Source organism: Chiloscyllium plagiosum, chromosome 26, assembly GCF_004010195.1.
Source record: "Chiloscyllium plagiosum isolate BGI_BamShark_2017 chromosome 26, ASM401019v2, whole genome shotgun sequence".
NCBI classification, from domain to species: Eukaryota; Metazoa; Chordata; class Chondrichthyes; order Orectolobiformes; family Hemiscylliidae; genus Chiloscyllium; species Chiloscyllium plagiosum.
Genome location: NC_057735.1, coordinates 18,371,629 through 18,389,879, shown reverse-complemented (window position 1 = coordinate 18,389,879; position 18,251 = coordinate 18,371,629). Strand labels below are relative to the sequence as shown.

Below are 18,251 nucleotides of genomic sequence, written 5' to 3'. Positions count from 1 at the left end.
ATAAGGTGTGAACTTGCAGCAATGGTTGGTACCTGGGATATTGATTATGTGGCCATTTCAGAGGCATGGCTAGAAGTGGGACAGGAATGGTTGTTGCAGATTCCGGGATTGCAATGTTTCAGTTGGTACAGAGAAGATTGTAAAAGGGGGGTGACATTGTTAATCAAGGGTAGTATTACAGCAGTTGAGATAACATTTGAGGACTCATCCACTGAAGTAGTTCGGGTTGAGGTTAGAAACAGGAAAGGAGGTCACCCCGTTGGAAGTTTTCTATAGGTCTCCGAATTGTTCCAGGGATGTAGAGGAAAGGATAGCAAAGATGATTCTTGATTGGAGCGAGAGTAACAGAGTAGTTGTTATGGGGGACTTTAACTTCCCCAATACTGACTGGGAATACTATAGTTTAAGTAGATTAGATGGGTCAGTTTTAGTTCAATGTGTGCAGGAGGGTTTTCTGACACAGTATGTAGACAGACCAAAAAGGGGCAATGCCATATTGGATTTGGTATTGGGGAATGAATCCAGCCAGTTTAATAACTGTTGGAGGTAGGTAAGCGATAGCGACCACAATCCGGTTATGTTTACAATAGCAATGGGCAGGGAAGAGGTATAACTGGGGGAAAGGCAATTATGATGCGATAAGGCAAGATTTAGGATACATAGATTGGGGAAGGAAACGGCAGGGGATGGACACACTTGAAATGTGGAGCTTATTCAAAGAACAGCCACTACGGGTCTTTGATAAGTTTATACCTTTCAGGCAGGGAGGTAGTTGTCGAGACAGAGCCATGGTTTACAAAAGAAGTTGAAGATCTTGTCAAGAGGAAGAAGAAGGCTTATGTACAGATGAGACGTGAAGGCTCAGTTTGGGGGCTTGAGAGTTATAAGTTAGCCTGAAAAGATCTAAAGAGAGGACGAAGAAGAGCCATGAAAGGACATGAGAAGTTGTTGGCGTATAGGATCAAACAAAATTCTAAGGCCTTCTATAGGTATAGCAGGAATAAAAGAATACCTACAGTAAGATTAAGGCCAATCAAAGACAGTACTGGAAAGTTGTGTCTGGAATCTGAGGACACAGGGGAAACGCTTAATGAATACTTTTCATCAGTATTCACATTGGAAAAGGACAATGTTAGTGAGAATACAGAGATACTGGCTACAAGATTAGATGGGACTGCAGTTGACAAAGAGGAGGTTTTAGCAATTTTGGAAGATCTGAAAATAGATAAGACCCCTGGACCGGATGGGATTTTAACCTCGGATTCTCTGAGAAGCCAGGGAGGAGATTGCAGAGCCTTTGTCTTTGATCTTTATGTCATCATTGTCAATAGGAGTAGTGCCAGAAAACTGGAGGATAGCAAATGTTGTTCCCTTGTTTAAGAAGGGGAGTCGGGACAACCCTGGTAATTGTAGGCCAGTAAGCCTTACTTCGGTTGTGGATAAGTTGTTGGAAAAAGTTATAAAAGATAGGATTTATTAGCATCTGGAAAGAAATAATTTGATTAGGGATAGTCAACACGGTTTTGTGAAGGGTAGGTCATGCCTCATAAACCTCATTGAGTTCTTTGAGATGGTGACCAAACAGGTGGTTGAAGGTAAAGTGGTTAATGTGGTGTACATGGACTTCAGTAAGTCATTTGATAAGGTTCCATTTGATAGGCTATTGCACAAAATACAGATTGAAGGTGATTTAGCAAATCAGATCAGAAATTGGCTGACTGAAAGAAGATAGAGGGAAATGCCCATCCTGGAGCTCAGTTATCAGTGGTGTGCCAGAAGGATCTGTTTTGGGGCCACTGCTGTTTATCATTTTTATAAATGATCTGGATGTGAGCAGAGAAGGATGGGTTCGTAAATTTGCATATGACACTAAGGTAGGCAGAGTTGTGGATTGTGCCGAAGAGTGTTGTGGGTTACAGAGAGGCATAGATAAGATGCAGAGTTTGACTGAGGAGTGGCAAATGGAGTTTAATGCGGAAAAGTGTGAGGTAGTTCACTTCAGAAGAACTAACAGGTATGTAGAGTATTGGGCTAATGATAAAATTCTTGGCAGTGTAGATGAACAGAGAGAATTCGGTGTCCAGGTGCATAAATCCCTAAAAGTTGCCAGCCAGGTTGATTGGGTTGCTAAGAAGGCATATAGTGTGTTGGCATTTATTGATAGGGGGATTGCGTTTCAGCGTCACAAGGTCATGCTTCAGCTGTACAAGATACTGGTAAGGCCGCACCTGGAGTATTGCATACAGTTCTGGTCACCGCATTATAGGAAGAATGTGGAAGCTTTGAAAAGGGTTCAGAGGAGATTTAAGATTAGATTAGATTTCCTACAGTGTGGAAACAGGCCCTTCAGCCCAACATGTCCACAGTGACACTCCAAAGAGTAACCCACCCAGACCCATTTCCCTCTGACTAAAGCACCTTACACTATGGGCAATTTATGATGGCCAATTCACCTGACCTTCACATCTTTGGACTGTGGGAGGAAATCCACACCGACAGTCACCCAAGGCTGGAATCGAACCTGGGTCCCTGGCGCAGTGAGGCAGCAGTGCTAACCACTAAGCCACCATTTGGAAGGAAGGTCTTACAAGGAAAGCTGAGGGAACTGAAGCTGCTTTCATTGGGGAGAAGAACGTTGAGAGGTGACTTAATCGAGACGTATAAGATAATCAAAGAGTTAGATAGCGTGGACAGTGAGAGCCTTTTTTCTTGGATGAAGGCTAATACAAAGGGACACAGCTTTAAATTGAGGGGTGATAGGATTAGGACTAATATCAGGGGTAGTCTCTTTATTCAGAGAGTAGTAGGGGCACAGAACGGCCTGTCTGCAACAGTAGTAGACTCACCGACATTAAGGACATTTAAATAGGCATTGGACATACATAAGGATAATAATGGAATGGTTTAGGTTAGATGGGCATCAAATGAACTTCACAGATTGGTGCAACATCAAGGGCCGAAGGGCCTGTACTGCACTGTAACATTTTCATTTAAGATTAGATTACTTACAGTATGGAAACAGGCCCTTCGACCCAACAAGTCCACACCGACCCACCGAAGCGCAACCCACCCAGATCCATTGCCTTACACTCTATGTTCTATACACAGGCTCATGCTTAAGCTTCTTTGGCAGCACTCAAAAGATTTTCTATTGTGCAACAATTTGCATACTCCTTTCACAACACACAGTCCAGGTTCAATTTCTTGACTCCTGCTGTAGGTACATAGCTAGTGTCTGAATAAGTTCCTGCTTCCAGCAGATGAATCTAACCATGAAGATAGTGAGATAGATCATGGATTTATTTGAATGGACCCATAAAACACCATCCTCACATTTGCCTGCCTCCAGTGGGACAAACTACATTTAGCCAGGTTATGTATCTGACAATCACATCCTGGCAATCCAGTTGATAATATAGACCAACAGGCTGGAGGTAGTTATCTTGAAGAGGGGATCAAGGTGGGCATTTTTCAATATTTGTTTACAGTATCTGATCACATTTGGATACCTCATCACCCTTCTTCACCTGTGTAGATATTATTTTAACCCTGGTGTTGGCACACATTAAGCCAAACCCCTCCTAAAACTTGCTGTTATCAAATTATCCCAATTCCTCATTTGTCAGTACAGAGGAACCTTAATTATCTGAAAGTCATGAGCAGGGAGTATTTTGTTCGGTTAACTGAATGTCGGATAATTGATGCTGGATAATGTAGTTAGCCACACATTCGGACCTTGCAATCTTGTTAGGATTATCTGAAATTTGGTTAATTAAATGCCAGATAATCGAGGTTTCTCTGTATATATCAAGCACAACATTTAATAATCCAAAACTAGTGATTAGAAGTGGGTCATTGCAGTAACTGTAGGAGGTTCAGACTAATACTTAGACAACATGGAAGAAAATTGCCAAAAGACAAATTGGCCTGAGATTTGAATAAGATGAGATGTTGAGAAATGGCCAGAGCATGAAGATGGATCAAACGCCAACAATGAAACTATTGGCTAATTCATAAACTGTGTTGTGCTACAGCCCTGTTGACCAGAATAGCATAGTAGACCACTGGGCACGTGACGTACCACGTGTGTGTGTGTGCATGTGTGCTCTGTCTCTGGGTTACAGCACTGCACATAAAGCTTTCCTGAGTGGACTGTCTCTCACCATCCTTCAGGATTTGCATACCGCCACTTGCTTCTTCTGGCCAAAATTGGTGGGGCTAGCTGTGGTTCCAATCCAAGTTTCAGGCTTCAAGTGGGACAGTTTCCAGGGTGCTCCAGGATTTAGGCCTGAATTGGTAAACTTGCCTGGTTGAGATCAGGAATTTGGATTGAGTCTGAATCAATGATTGATCTTAGGTCTTGATCAGGACTCAAGGTAGGATCCAATTCAGCCAGAAGGACAAGCCATTGGTGGCTACTGCTTGGACTCCATAGGCCTTTAACTGCTTAACATTATACCACCCAAATTTTCCTGTACATAGAAAAGTTCTGTGCATAGATGGGCTGGCCTTGTCATACATCAAATGCAGACATGAATATCTGTGGGACACAAATGTTCCTGCTGGAAAATTTCTAACATCACAAGTTGCCCGACAACATACTCTACTGGGTTCACCATCCCATCAAAGTATGTTTTCCTCCCCCTTTTCCTTTTTGCCATTCTTATTTCTCCTGCTTTGCATGCAGCCTGTACACTTTTTCATAGTATTTTCATGGAAAAGGGCTTCAATTTCAGGATCTGTCAGGTTCAATCCTAATAAGGGCGCGATACTGCTTATAGGGCGTCCGGTCATTAGAACGTGGGAGGTGAATTCAGTTGAACTGGAGGATGAGTTCTTTATGAGCATGAGAATATTCATGTAAAACTATGTTCCAGATTGAGTTGTTTTGCTGGACGAACGTTCACAGCAAAGTTGATAAAGTATGGTGCTGGAAAAAGCACAGCAGGTCAGGCAGCATCCGAGGAGCAAGAGAGTCGATGCTTCAGGCATAACCTTCTTCAGGACTATCACAGCATCCCTTTGAGGGTGTAATATTCATCCTCCCTAAATCCCACTGCATTAAGGTTGGAACACAATGTGGAACCTTTGACTGATGCCAAACATATTTATTGCCTGCATCACATGGGCTATGAAATGAGTTCCCTGGTCTGAATTTAGAGTGCGAGGAAGACCCCATCTCGTGAATCAACTTGTCTGCTGCAACTTTAGCAGTGTTCATTCGAGCGACAAGTGTCTCTACCCATTTGCTAAGAATGTCCACAATGATTAGGATATGCTCATATCCTCCTTTACAGAGTGGTAGGGGCTGACAATTTATTTGAAGGTCAGTCAATGGTGCTGATCCTGGCCTAGTGTGCCTTAGCTTTATTGGCATGCTTGCCTAGATTGTTCTGGGAGCAGATGATACAATTCTTAAACATCGTTTTGTGTTTTTTTCATTTCTGGCCACCAACACAATACTTTGTGGTCTCTGTCCTTTGATGACCCTGGAAATTGTGACATTGATAAAGACCGGTACCATGTGTTGCCCATCTTTGAGAACAAGTTCATCCCTACACAAAGCTCACACCAGATCTTCAACCTTAGTTTAGCTCACAGCAACAGCATTTATTTGTTCCGGAATGGGGTGCTGACATTGCTTCATGGCTGCACTGCTTAGCCAATTATCTCCCTGGTTAGGCAAGTTTGGTTGTGGAGCAGGGGTACATACGGTAATGTTTCCAATCGGTTGAGATGAATCCTCCAGCTTCCCACAGTAGCAAGAAGTCAGTTAAACTACTGTAGATATACATTGATGTCTGAGTATATGTCTGGTAGTGGGGGAGATTTCCTAGTATTGCTAAGCTCACAAGCTACAATTGTTAGTTGGCAACTTGAGCATTCATTTTGTTGGGGAGTTGCAGCTATTTCTATTATGAGTTCGCTTCTGTGGGGGTTCTGCACACAAGTATTTATACCATTATTGCCTTTTGTGTCCATCCTTCACCATTGTGGATCCACCCGGGGTGGAATCATCTGCTCCCCAGGTGAAATTGGGTCTTACCCCCGCTTTCTGTTTTGACACAAATGGTCCCTTTGAGTCCATTACCTGACACTGATAAGTTCTCTTTTTTTACTCAAATTGTCAGCTGGAAGTATGGACACTTTGGTATGTTTGTCCGCAATGTTGCAACCCTGTAGCACTAAGATTCATGATACTATATGGTTTTGGCTAAGTGTACCATCTTTAATCCAGCTGTCCAGCAAATGTTGAATAAGGTGTGCTCCATCACAATGGCTGGGGCCTCAGACCAATAATGTTGCATTGCCCAGAATATAGCTAACAAGTGCTTCCCTTACATACAGAAGTCCTGCTCTACTGGTGAAAGTGTTCTGGAAACATAGGCTACTGGTCCAAGTTTATAATGTTGTTCTTGAAGGAGTACAACTGCCAGTTTGGCATCCATAGCTGCAACTTACAAGGGAAATTTTGTGTTTGGTCCAGCAGTGTTGAGGCCTGTTTTAATTCAGCAACAGTTTCCCTCAGGGCATTCCTTTTAAGGTAATCAGAGAGTTGGCCAGCTTAAGTGGCACAGTCATTGATTTGATTCTAACAGTATCTCACAATGCCCAGAAAGGAACGCAACAAGCTCATGTCCCTGGAGAGTTGCAGATTACTTATGACCTCAATGTCCTTCCCTTCTATTTCACTTTTATTCTGAGCTACAACTGTTCCCAAGTATGAGACCCAAGATCTTAAGATCTGTGCTTTCTTGGAGTTTACTTTTAGTCCGAGGGTGGTGAGAAGAGTTAACAGTTTCTTTAGCAGTGTCAAATGTTTGATCCTTATTTCTGTCTGCAGGAGATCAGCCACATACTGCACCAAGCAGTCCAGTCAGGAAAACCTCTCCAGCTCCTAAACCAGCCTCTAATGAAATACTGACATAGGGATGGCAAGATGGCTCAGTGGTTTGCACTGCTGCCTTACAGCACCAGGGACTTAGGTTCAATTCTAGCCTTGGGAGACTGTCTGAGTGGAGTTTGCACATTCTACCTGCGGGGTTTCCTCTAGGCGGTCCGGTTTCCTCCCACAATCCATCGATGTGCAGTTTAGGTGAATTGGCCATGCAAAGTTGCCCACAGTATTCAGGAATGTATAGGTTTGGTGCATTAGTCAAGGGTATATGTATAGGGTAGGGGAATTGATCTGGGTGAGGTATTCTTCAGAGGGCTGATGGATCAAATGGTCTATTTCCAAAGTGTAGGGATTCTATGAAATGCACTTGGTGTATTGCCTGATCACTGTTCAGAAACCTTCACTATATTTCACCCATTTGCATCCTGCCTGTCTCGTGGAACAGCTGCCCTTTTAAATCAGGCTCTGGCTGGCTGTCTGAGAGTTCAAGGTTGACATGGTTCAATTTTGGAGGTTATATAAATACTTCCAACTAAAGGCGCACACAGGGCTGCTAATGTTGTCTGTGTTTCGGACATTTCAACTAGTTTACATACTAAAAATGTTTTAGCTTCTTGCCAGTGTGGCAGACAAAGAGAAATAGAATTTGGTTTGCTGTCCAACAACTTTATTTTAAAAATTCCTTATTAAAAATACCATGCGTACTTCCCAAGTTCCAAGAATATTCACCCTCTGCCTAGCTCTATCCATTTGAGAAAGGGTATCATCCACGACAATCCAGATATTTGAGCTGAGCTGTTAGAACCTCCTTCCCGCCTCAGGCGACTGACTGTGTGGAGTTTGCACATTCTCCCCGTGTCTGCGTGGGTTTCCTCCGGGTGCTCCGGTTTCCTCCCACAATCCAAAACATGTGCAGGTCAGGTAAATTGGCCATGCTAAATTGCCCGTAGTGTTAGGTATGGGGTAAATGTAGGGGTATGGGTGGGTTGCGCTTCGGCGGGTCAGTGTGGACTTGTTGGGCCGAAGGGCCTGTTTCCACACTGTAATCTAATCTAATCTAATCTAATCTAATCCTCTCTGGCATAGAACTGGCTCACTTCCATGAAGGCAGATCTTGCAGGTCAGAGCAGATCCTCTCCTGGATTACATTACAGTGTGGAAACAGGCCCTTCAGCCCAACAAGTCCACACCGACCCGCCGAAGCCGCTGTGAGGCAACAGTGCTAACCACTGTGCCACCGTGCCGCCCACTTCTTCTTGGGTTGTTTCACTGTCTCCCTCCATGAGTCCTGCTGTGAGTCTTCGGTCACCAGGTGGCTTTCAAGTGTGCGTTTTATCCCCGCTCACCCTGGCCCTTCCCAAATGTCTATAACCTCTAACCAATGGGGTCATGAATAAGGTTGAAAGAATCCAATGAGGTTGCACCAACATCTTTCAGTGTTACCATGTAGGATGTGTAAAGTGCACATCCTTAGGCACTGGCTGGAAGTCAAGGTGCCAGAAAGTATGTTCAATACTTCTCTAATACACGACCCTCAAGATGATTGCAACAGGTTACCCTGAACCTCTGACAGCTCACTGACCTTGAAATCCACTGTTCTCTGTAACAGATAACTGCTATCTACTGTTGAGTTCAGCTTGGCCAATTTTTGGTCAGGCCCAATTTCTTCTGGGTGAGTCAATTTAGAATGTCCTATTTTAGGCCCATGATTGCTTGACCACAACGCTGTCTCACAGGAATATGTGGAGTCAGAGAAGGTTTCACTTCAAAAGCAAAGCATGAAAGGTCTCTAAAACTCATTGTTCCTTGGTCTGACTTTCACCTGAGTATTGTTTTCCACATTAACTGTCTCACATCAACTCTACAGCTTTGCAAATTGAACAGTTAATGGAATTTGGTAGTGAACACACCAATGACTATTTGAAGAAATGGATTTGAGAGAAACGTAATGACTTATTCTATCACATCTAATTCCTGAAATTGCCAATTGAATTCTTCTGCTAACTTCCTCAGGGTTACACTGATGTTTTCTATATGCAACTATTTTTCTTTGTCTTTGATCTTTTAATAATATTTTCTTCAGATCTGAGAAGTGTTGCAGAACTTTATTTTTAATTGCGAGCACAACAGACTCAGTTTCAATTTGAAAGCATTGATTTAAAAGCACCAATCATATGTGCTAATCATATAAGCCTCTCTTCTTTCCATTCAACTCACAGTTTAGCTCATTCAGTTTTGATTTCATTTCTGTAAGGAACCCAAAATTGAGGAATCATACATTGTCTGACAGCTCACTTCATTCTTTGATTTAAAAAACGCAATGATTTCAGGACCAAGCTGCCAAGGTCTGGTGTCGTGACTTCCACAGCTTGTCCTGGGGTGGGAGAAGAGGAGGTCCCAGTCCAGCTAAAGCTCCAGGACATCACCTGCAAAGCAAAGCAGGGGATTGAATTCTCCCAGTCTGCAATATGCAGGGCAAATATCAGGAACTATGCAGCATAGCTCTGGACTGACAGTGCTTGCCTGCGGGCACCCTAGTATTTGTGCAAGGGGTGGCAGTCAATTCTCAGATCTCCAGTGAATAGTGAGTTCCTCCAGAAATGGCATGCAGGAAAATGGAGAGAAATGATTCTTGCCATAAAGGGCTAAAAATGTCAATTAATGTGATGAGTTTGACAAGATACACCAAGAAAACCTGCTCAACCTTGTGGCAAGAAAACCTGTATGGTCTCACAGTGAAAATTCTCCACGCTTTACCGTCGATCTGCATGACTTCTGCTTCTGGAAGCTGTACAACTACAGAAAATGCACACACTTAATGCTTTGCAGCTTATTGTGTCAGGTTTCAGTTTGGTCCAAGTGGATTATCATTACAGGGTAGAGTAAGTTCTGTGGTAGCAATGCAAACAAATGAATAAGAAACCTGGGAAGTCAGTATATAGCAATCCTGAAACATAGGAGGCCAATGCAACCTCATATCCATGCAGACTCTCTCTGCCCTTACACAGCTGGCCTTCAATTTTTACTTCATTGGCTTTTCTTATAGGCCTGTTCAGGACAAAGAAATATTATGGCAAATGCGTAATTGCCCCACATCAAATATCCAAGTAACACAAGCTAACCAGGAACCCGGGAAACAAATTTTGACCACAGAAGTCACCTCCTGTGCATCCCCATACTTGAAAAGCGGGCAGCAACATTCTGGATGTTCCAGAGATATGGATCCTATCTGCTACGTAATCAGTGGTAAAGCGATGTCACAAGCTATAAGCCGAAGTAATAAGGACAATTAATGAACTTGAACCATCTAAAATGAAACCAAAAATATAAAGCTTCCACATGAATGGGAAAAATGAATTTTTGTTCAGAAGTATAAAAAAAGTGTTTCCTTATATGTCAGCAAAATATACCTATAAGTAATTACCTCCGTTCTGATGAAAAGTCATGAACCTAAAATGTTAATTCTTATTTTTCCCCACATATGCTGCCTGACCAAGCATTTGCTGTTTTGGTCTCAGATTACCAGCATTGTAGTCTTCTATTTTTCAATTAGGCTCCCTGTGGCGTCTAGATCCACCTGAAGTCCAAGAAAAAATACCTTAACTTTCAATGATAAGATTCTCAATGTTGATGAAGTCACACGAGCATATCACACTAAAGAACATCTTTAGATGGAAATCGAAATTAATTGTTACTTGTATTTTTGAAAATACAGTAAAATGTGTACAAGTTGCTACAAAACAGCACCATTCAATTATAAAAACTATATAAAAATGAGGCAAAGTTAAGACAAATATAATTTTTTATTCATTCCATAGCCTCTTGGATTTATGAATTGGTTACTGTCGAAGACCAGGGCCTGTCCAACTACTGAGGACCGGAGGCCTATCCAACTACTATTAGTAATAATGAGACCGATTTATTCACACTGTTAAGGAATTTCCTTTGACCATCAGTATTAGGAAGAAAAATGTTATGGTTGAGCATTTTAATATACTGTCATCCAGCAATTCAGAAATGGTAATATGATGCTACAAGTTGTTAATGGTTTCATGTGTCTAGGTTCCACAATCATTAAGGATCTGTCACTTGGTGCTGAAATTGACATAAATGTTACAAACGCTATAGTTATTCTGTCCGAACTGAATAAGAGTGGAACAACAGCCAATTGATAGGGTGCACCAAACTATGAGCCTACCAAGCCAAAATCCTCAGTGGTGAGGATTCACTCCGGTAGTGAGACTTGAAAAACTCACGCAAGGCACAAGAAGCTCAAGAGTTTACACCTTCACTGTCTCAGACGTGTCCTTGACATTTTTTGGTTTGACAAGGTCACGAATTCAGAGGTCCTGTGGCACTCATTAATAAGCCAACAATATCGAATAATGGCTCAGTCACCTTCATCTGATAGATAATTGCTGAACAGTATACCTAAAGACCTTCTGCATAGAAAACTGGCGGACATCCATACCTCTGCTATAAAAACACCAGAGATGGAGGATAAGTAGGGGACAGCTTGAGGCTGTCTGTTTAGAGGGGCATTGATAGGGGTGAGACAAAATAAAAAGATGAACTGGCTGAGGAGAGTCCAGAAAAAATGGAGGCTGGCAAATTCTGCATCTACTCAAGCCAATCAATATTTTAATCTATACTTAGTGTGACACTGACTGCAATTTCAAAGTGAGCCTCCTGAATCACACCAAGCAATGTATAACACAGAGCTCCCATTAAGGGACAAGCCATTATCTCATGAGATTGAAGGATGCAGAAGATCGTGTCAAAACCAAATCCACTACAAAACAATCATTCTAATAAAGTTTAACAATCGAAGAATTCAATATTGTATTTTAAAACCAACAATTCTGCCTGGTGCATTACCTTAGCGCCCACTTTTCATATGGCTTTGTGGATAGTTACCACAGTGGAAGAAACTGCACATAATATTAAGGAGTGAACCCAGACACCTCTGGTCCTAAAAGGCCAGGCTTTTGATTGTATCATACCAGTAAGAGTGGTTTCACATCCAAATTCCTGGAGCTATACTGCTGAAATTAACCATGATTTCTATTAGATTCCAATATTTTTCCAGTGCCTGTTTCCATTCCTGATCCACTGTGGATACAGCACCTCTCTTTTCCCACTGATATCCTGTACCAGGGCATCCAGTGCTCCATCAGATAACCTTGAAGCATTATCTGTACCGTGCTGTGCCACCTTTCAGCATTCTTCCTGCATAAACATTTTTTTCAATTGTTTTCACCATAGAATGTAGCTCCTTCTTACTCGGTGCCAATTCCCATGCTCACTCATGCAGCAACTCAGCAGTCATCATGTTGGCCGTACATCAGAATCATGGTAATGATTAGACACTATGTGACATGTTTGTGGTTTTCTATATATTAGCCCACATAACATATACCACAGAAACTCAAGTTCTTATCGAGTCAGATACCATGAAGTTTATTAACAACTATGTGCACTAAGCTCCTCGGACACTGCCTGACTGGCTGTGCTTTTCCAGCAGCACACTTTTTGACTCTGATCTCAAACTTAATCCTACAGCCTGGGTCACAGACTTACTTACATTAATATTATAATAAATATATAGTTGACTGGCTGACTAACAGACTGAGTAGCAGAGTGCTTGCTTGTTTAACAGACTACTAATTGAACAGAGAGATCTGAGTGTCTATAATGATATAATGCCTTTCAGTGATTTGTGCAATAACACAAAATACAGCATTCCCTTTTAAGAATAATAAGACTGTTCTGATAAATATACACGGGAATGCACATTGGTATGATTAAATTTATGCAACAAGAGTATGAAGTTTGCATGCTGCCTGTATTGGAAGGAAGTGTTCACTGGTTAATCAAGCCTTGAATTTCCCATTACTGCTTTTAGGCAAATTGGATTTTATAATCAATCATTCTAGTTATGGTAGAATGTCTAGAACACTAAAAGGATCCTTAACCTTTGGTACTGGTTCTCACTTGCAGTCTCCCACTTTAATTTTATTCCATGCAAGGATGAGCAAAGAACTCTGCCTTTGTGGAAAATTACAATGACACAGGTGACATATTAGGAAGATAAAGAATAGCTTGGATTTTCTCAGCCATATTGTGAGAAATTAATTGGTCGCAGCATAAACAGCATAAAATCAACCAATTATAAAATACAGGCCAGAAGGCCCATCGAGTATGTATCAGCCGAGAAACAATCTATTTTGTCTCACTCCACTGCTCAGGGTAGAGTAATATGAATCTCACTAAGTCCCGAAGCCACCACAAAATTCCAGTGTACATGGAATAATTGGTATCATGTGGCCCATAATGAGGCTAATTGACATCCCTGCTGCAAGGAGCCCTTACTGCCCTTAACTTGAGGGCAGTTTTCTGGATGTTAGAAACCTGACACGGGTATTCTACACAATTCTCCAGGCACCCCAGACTCACCTTGCATGCTCCAAGTTCGAATGAAAAGCCTTGCAAATTGGCCTTAAAAAGGAGCAGACTTGAGGATTAGAAAGAGTTTAAATTTCAGATGCTGCCAGACCTGCTGAGTTTCTTCAACTATTTCTGTTTTTATTTCAGATTCCCAGCATCCGCAATTCCTTGCTTGTTGATTTTAAGGAAATCAGTATTTGTAGGGAAAAGGTGTTACAAAATTGATGGAATTAAAGGCTGATAAATATCCCAGTGTACTTAAGAAAGTGGCCCGAGAATAGCTGGTGCATTGGTAATCACCTTTAAAGATGCTGTAGATTCTGGAACAGTTCATACAGATTGCAGGAAAAGCTAATATAACCCCATTATTTAGGAAAGGTGCTAGAAAGAAAATAGGGAATTCTGGACCTACTAACCTGACATGCGTAGAAGGGAAAATGCTGGAGTCCATTCTAAAATATTTCATCGCAGTGAACTTGAAAAACAGTGACAGAATTGGATACAGTCAGTGGGATTTATGGAATGGAAATCATGCCTGTCAAGTTTACTAGGATTCTTTGAGGATGTAGCTAGTAGACTTGATGGGGAGCATGGTCAGTGGATGTAATTTATTTGGACTTTCCAAATAACATCCCACATATAAAATTTGTCTGTGAAATTAAAGCAAATGGGATTGAGAGGAGTGTCCAGACATGAAGAGAAAACTGACTGGGAGACGTAACAAAGAGTAGGAATAAGAGTCTTTTTCTGAATGGCGTGTCATGACCAGGGAAACCATAGAGATCAGCGCTTGGATCCCAATTATTCACCATATGTATTAAAATTTACATATAGCTATAGTTGACACAAAGTTGGATGGATAGCGGGGTGAACTTTGAGGAGGATGCAGAGATGCTTCAATGTGATTTGGACAAATTTATTGAACAGGCAACTGCATGACAGATGATGTATAATGTGGATAAATGTGAGATTATTCACTTTGGCAGCAAAAATAGGAAAGAAGGTTATTATCTGAATAGATACAGATTGGGAAAGGGGAAGGTATGGCAAAAGTCATGTTGTGGCTGTACAGTATATTGGTGAGGCTACTTTTAGAAAATTGCGTCCAATTCTGGTCTCCTGGCTATAGGAAAGATGTTGTTAAACTTGAGAGGATTCAGAAAAGATTTATGAAGACGCTGCCGAGTTTGGAGGGGTTGAGTTATAAGGAGAGGCTGAATAAGCTGGGTCTTTAATCCTTGGAGGGTTGGAGGCTGAGGGGTGACTTTATAGTCAAAATGTGTAGCACTGGAAAAACACAGCAGGTCAGGCAGCATCCTAGGGGCAGGACAGTCAACATTTCGGGCAGAAGCGCTTTATTAGGAATTTGACTCTCCTGCTCTTTGGATGCTGCCCGATCTGCTGTGCTTTTCCAGTGCAACACTTTTCAGCTCTGATCGCCAACATCTGTAGTCCTCACTATCTCCAGGTGACCTTATAGAGATTTATAAAATCATGAGGGGCATGGGTAAATAGCAAAGGTCTTTTTCCTAGGGAGGGAAGTCCAAAACTAGAGGTCATGGGTTTAAGGTGAAAGGAAGAAAGATTTAAAAGGGTCCTGAGGGGCAACTTTTCATGCAGAGGGTGGTGTCAGATGAGGTGGTGGAGGCGGGTATAATTACATCATTTAAAATCTGGGTGGTACATGAATAGAAAGGGTTTCAAGTGATATGGGCCAAACACTGGCAAATAGGACTAGATCAGTTAGGATATCTGGTTGGCGAGGACAAGTTGGACCGAAGTATCTCTTTCCGTGCTATATAACTCTATGAAACTACAACCCCAATTTGCTCAATTAAAATCTTTCCAACATAAATAAAGCTAACCATGGTTATTATTAAACATTTGTAATTCTCAAGTCCTTTGTCAGATACCTAATGCTAAGGATGACGAAAGATTCCAGCCAGGATATCTGCAATTTCCAACCTTACTTCTTTCAACTGCCAAGGAAACATTTCATAGAGATTAAGGATTATAAGCCTTCCTGGTACCCTAATCCTTATCCAAATTCATTTCATTTAATACCATGGCAGTCTCCTTATTTCTCTTAACTTGGACAAAATTCTCTTACTTAGTTTACCTTCTGCCTCTACCAACTGAACTGCATTTTGCTTTCAAATCAGTCCCACCACTCCACTGACAATTTAGCACTAATTAAGCAATCAAGTTATTTTGGAGGATGTTAAAACAGAATCAACAAAATTGTCTTTGACAATAAATTGTGAGTTTAATTCAGGCCACCTGGCTGAACATCATCAGAAATATGAAAAACAAGTAATCAATGGGTCTTATTTATAAATATACCTGAATTGTTACACAGAAGGAACATAACTCTGAACTCGATCAATCTCTTACCTATTTGTGCATCAAATACTCACCCAGGGTCACAGTAAAACGTAGCTTTGCTTCCAAATGTTACATCAGACGCTTCATAATATCCATCCTGAATCTCTCCTGGATTACCACAACTTATTTCTAGACAAAGGAAAGGAAAGCATATTGGTAAGATAAAGAAATATCCAGATCTCCAACAGTTTTTCAATTATTTCAGAAAAATCTTATTATATGGTAGACTAATTTTAAAGATTGAGATATATCCCCGATAATTTGATAACTACAAGCACTATTCCAAGAAGCTATAATGCATGGCTCTGTCTTTAGTGGACATCAATAAAATTTACTAATATGTAAATCTGAGGTAGCTTTCGCAATCATGTCAAATGCATTGGAAAGTTCTAGTTCTGGTATAATAAGAGTTCCATATTTTGTTCCTGTAAGGCCTTGATTTTGATTTGAGTTGAACCTGATCAAGAATTCTGTTAATCAGAAAATAATTTCCATGTTATTTTCCATCCCTGGTTTCCTTTCCACTTTTTTTCAAATGAGATCTTTAATGCACTAGATTTCACTGTTATAATTTTAGTTGATCAAATAGCTACTATATAACTATAAGTAAGTGGTGTGCTCATAGCTGTCTTAGTCACAAACAAGACTTCCCCACGTGCGTATGGTAAGAAACATTTTGACACTGAACTGGCATCTGTAACTTCTGGTGCTACAGGGCTCAGCTTTGCAATCTAAAAGTTATCATTGCCCAGTCAGAAAATGCAACAGAATTAAAGGTCAGGAACAAAAGATAAAGTCTGTCAGATAATTTCCTTTCTTCATCCTGGAATTTACCTCAACTATCATCTGTACCAAGGAAACTCCTCCTTTGTGGCTTCAGAGTTCCATTCACTGCAAATGAACAAACGCATTAATGCAGACTGCATATACAGCTCAGCCACTTAAAGCATGTTATGGAGCCTACCTATCCACAACAGTCAGCTCATTTTCAAGAATATTGCAGCCAAGTCATCCTTGTATTGTTTTTCCATGCTCAAGCTTCCAGTAATGCTGCCCATCAGCCCCACCTCTCTCATTTCAGCTTTAAGCCAGGATATCTAAGCTTGCAGCCCTTGTACAGAATGGCCTGTACCAAAGGGGCAGCTTGTGAATTTCATGTATCCCCCTTCTTCAACTGCACCATACATAGCTAAGGCATTAAAAGGTGGCAATCAAATCACAGTTTACTTTTGCTCCATGATTTTCTGAGATCTCAATGAAATGTGATGCCATGAGTTGTATCGCTATGTGAGAACTGAAGTCAGCTGATCAGGATTTCCCACACATGATTAGTCAATCAGAAAATCTAAGCTGAAACTTTGCTCTCCTCAAAAAAAAGTCCTCCCAAATTAAATGTAGCCTTTTAAAAGCCAAAGGAAAATTGTGTTGCTGTTTTTGACTTTTGAATAAATCTGTTTGACGTTCACCCTTCACCCACCAGATACCCCGCCCCCACTCTTACCCTCCTCATTGTTTAGCTTTCCCTATTCCCCTGTGATGTTGCACCCTCCCCAATGTATTTGACAATCATATCCATGTGACAGCTGATGTCCCCACTTGACCTTGGAGTCTATCAACAATCCAGGTTGTATTGCCACTTTTGAACCCATACCTTTCCCGATCAATGCCAACGGCAACCTTCACTTTCCTTGACCTGCCCATACGAGACTGTACACTGCCTAACCCTGAACTACTGATTCCCACAATATTATATCCAAATCCCCACTATAACTGTCACCATACCTTCCACAATCTATCACTTCCAAACACATCCCTAGACACAAAAGAGGCCACACTCTGGATAGATTGGATCTCACCCCTGGACAGAATGTAGCCTACAAACCCTTTCTCCCAAAGCAACAGCGTTCTATCATGAATACTTCCATTGCCTTGTTGACAAAAACATGCCTCAGCTGTCATTCTTAGTGTTAGACATTGAATTCCCCAACATAGAGTACGAACTGAGTTGTTGTCATCCTCAGTACTTCTAAGAATTGGTGTGAAACATGGAGAAGGAATGATTCATCAGCTGAGAACAGATGATAGTTGGTAATTAGGAGACTTCCTAACCAATGTTTTACCACACTCAATGACACCTCATGAGGTCCAGAGGCAATGTTGAGGCATCACAGGAAAACTGCCTCCCAACTACATACCACTTAGTCACCACTTCTGGTGAGTCTGTCTTTCTGGTGAGACAGGCTATTAACATGGATGGCAATATCTGCAATGGTGTCTGTAAAATGATTCCATGCATGTGGCTATGTCAGATTGTTAGTTTATTAGTCTGTAGGTCAGCTCTCTCTATTGTGGTAAAAAGCAATTCTTATTAAAGAGACAATAGTCAATAGGTGCAGGAGTAGGCCATTCTGCCCTTCAAGCCTGCACCACCATTCAATATGATCATGGCTGATCATCCTTAATCAATATCCTGTTCCTGCCTTATCTCCACAACTTGAGATTTAACAGGACTGATTTGCCA

The 18,251-nt window shown here is 41.4% G+C and overlaps 1 protein-coding gene across 2 annotated transcripts in view; it reads right to left on the bottom strand.

The window, feature by feature from the left end:
- The window catches only part of LOC122563168 (complement decay-accelerating factor-like), a 98,250-nt gene that overhangs the window by 51,214 nt on the left and 28,785 nt on the right, over positions 1-18,251 (bottom strand). For both annotated transcript variants that reach the window (XM_043716657.1, XM_043716658.1), the window contains exon 3: positions 15,763-15,859. In XM_043716657.1, the coding sequence (XP_043572592.1) occupies positions 15,763-15,859 (97 nt within the window). The remainder of the gene's footprint in view (positions 1-15,762; positions 15,860-18,251) is intronic.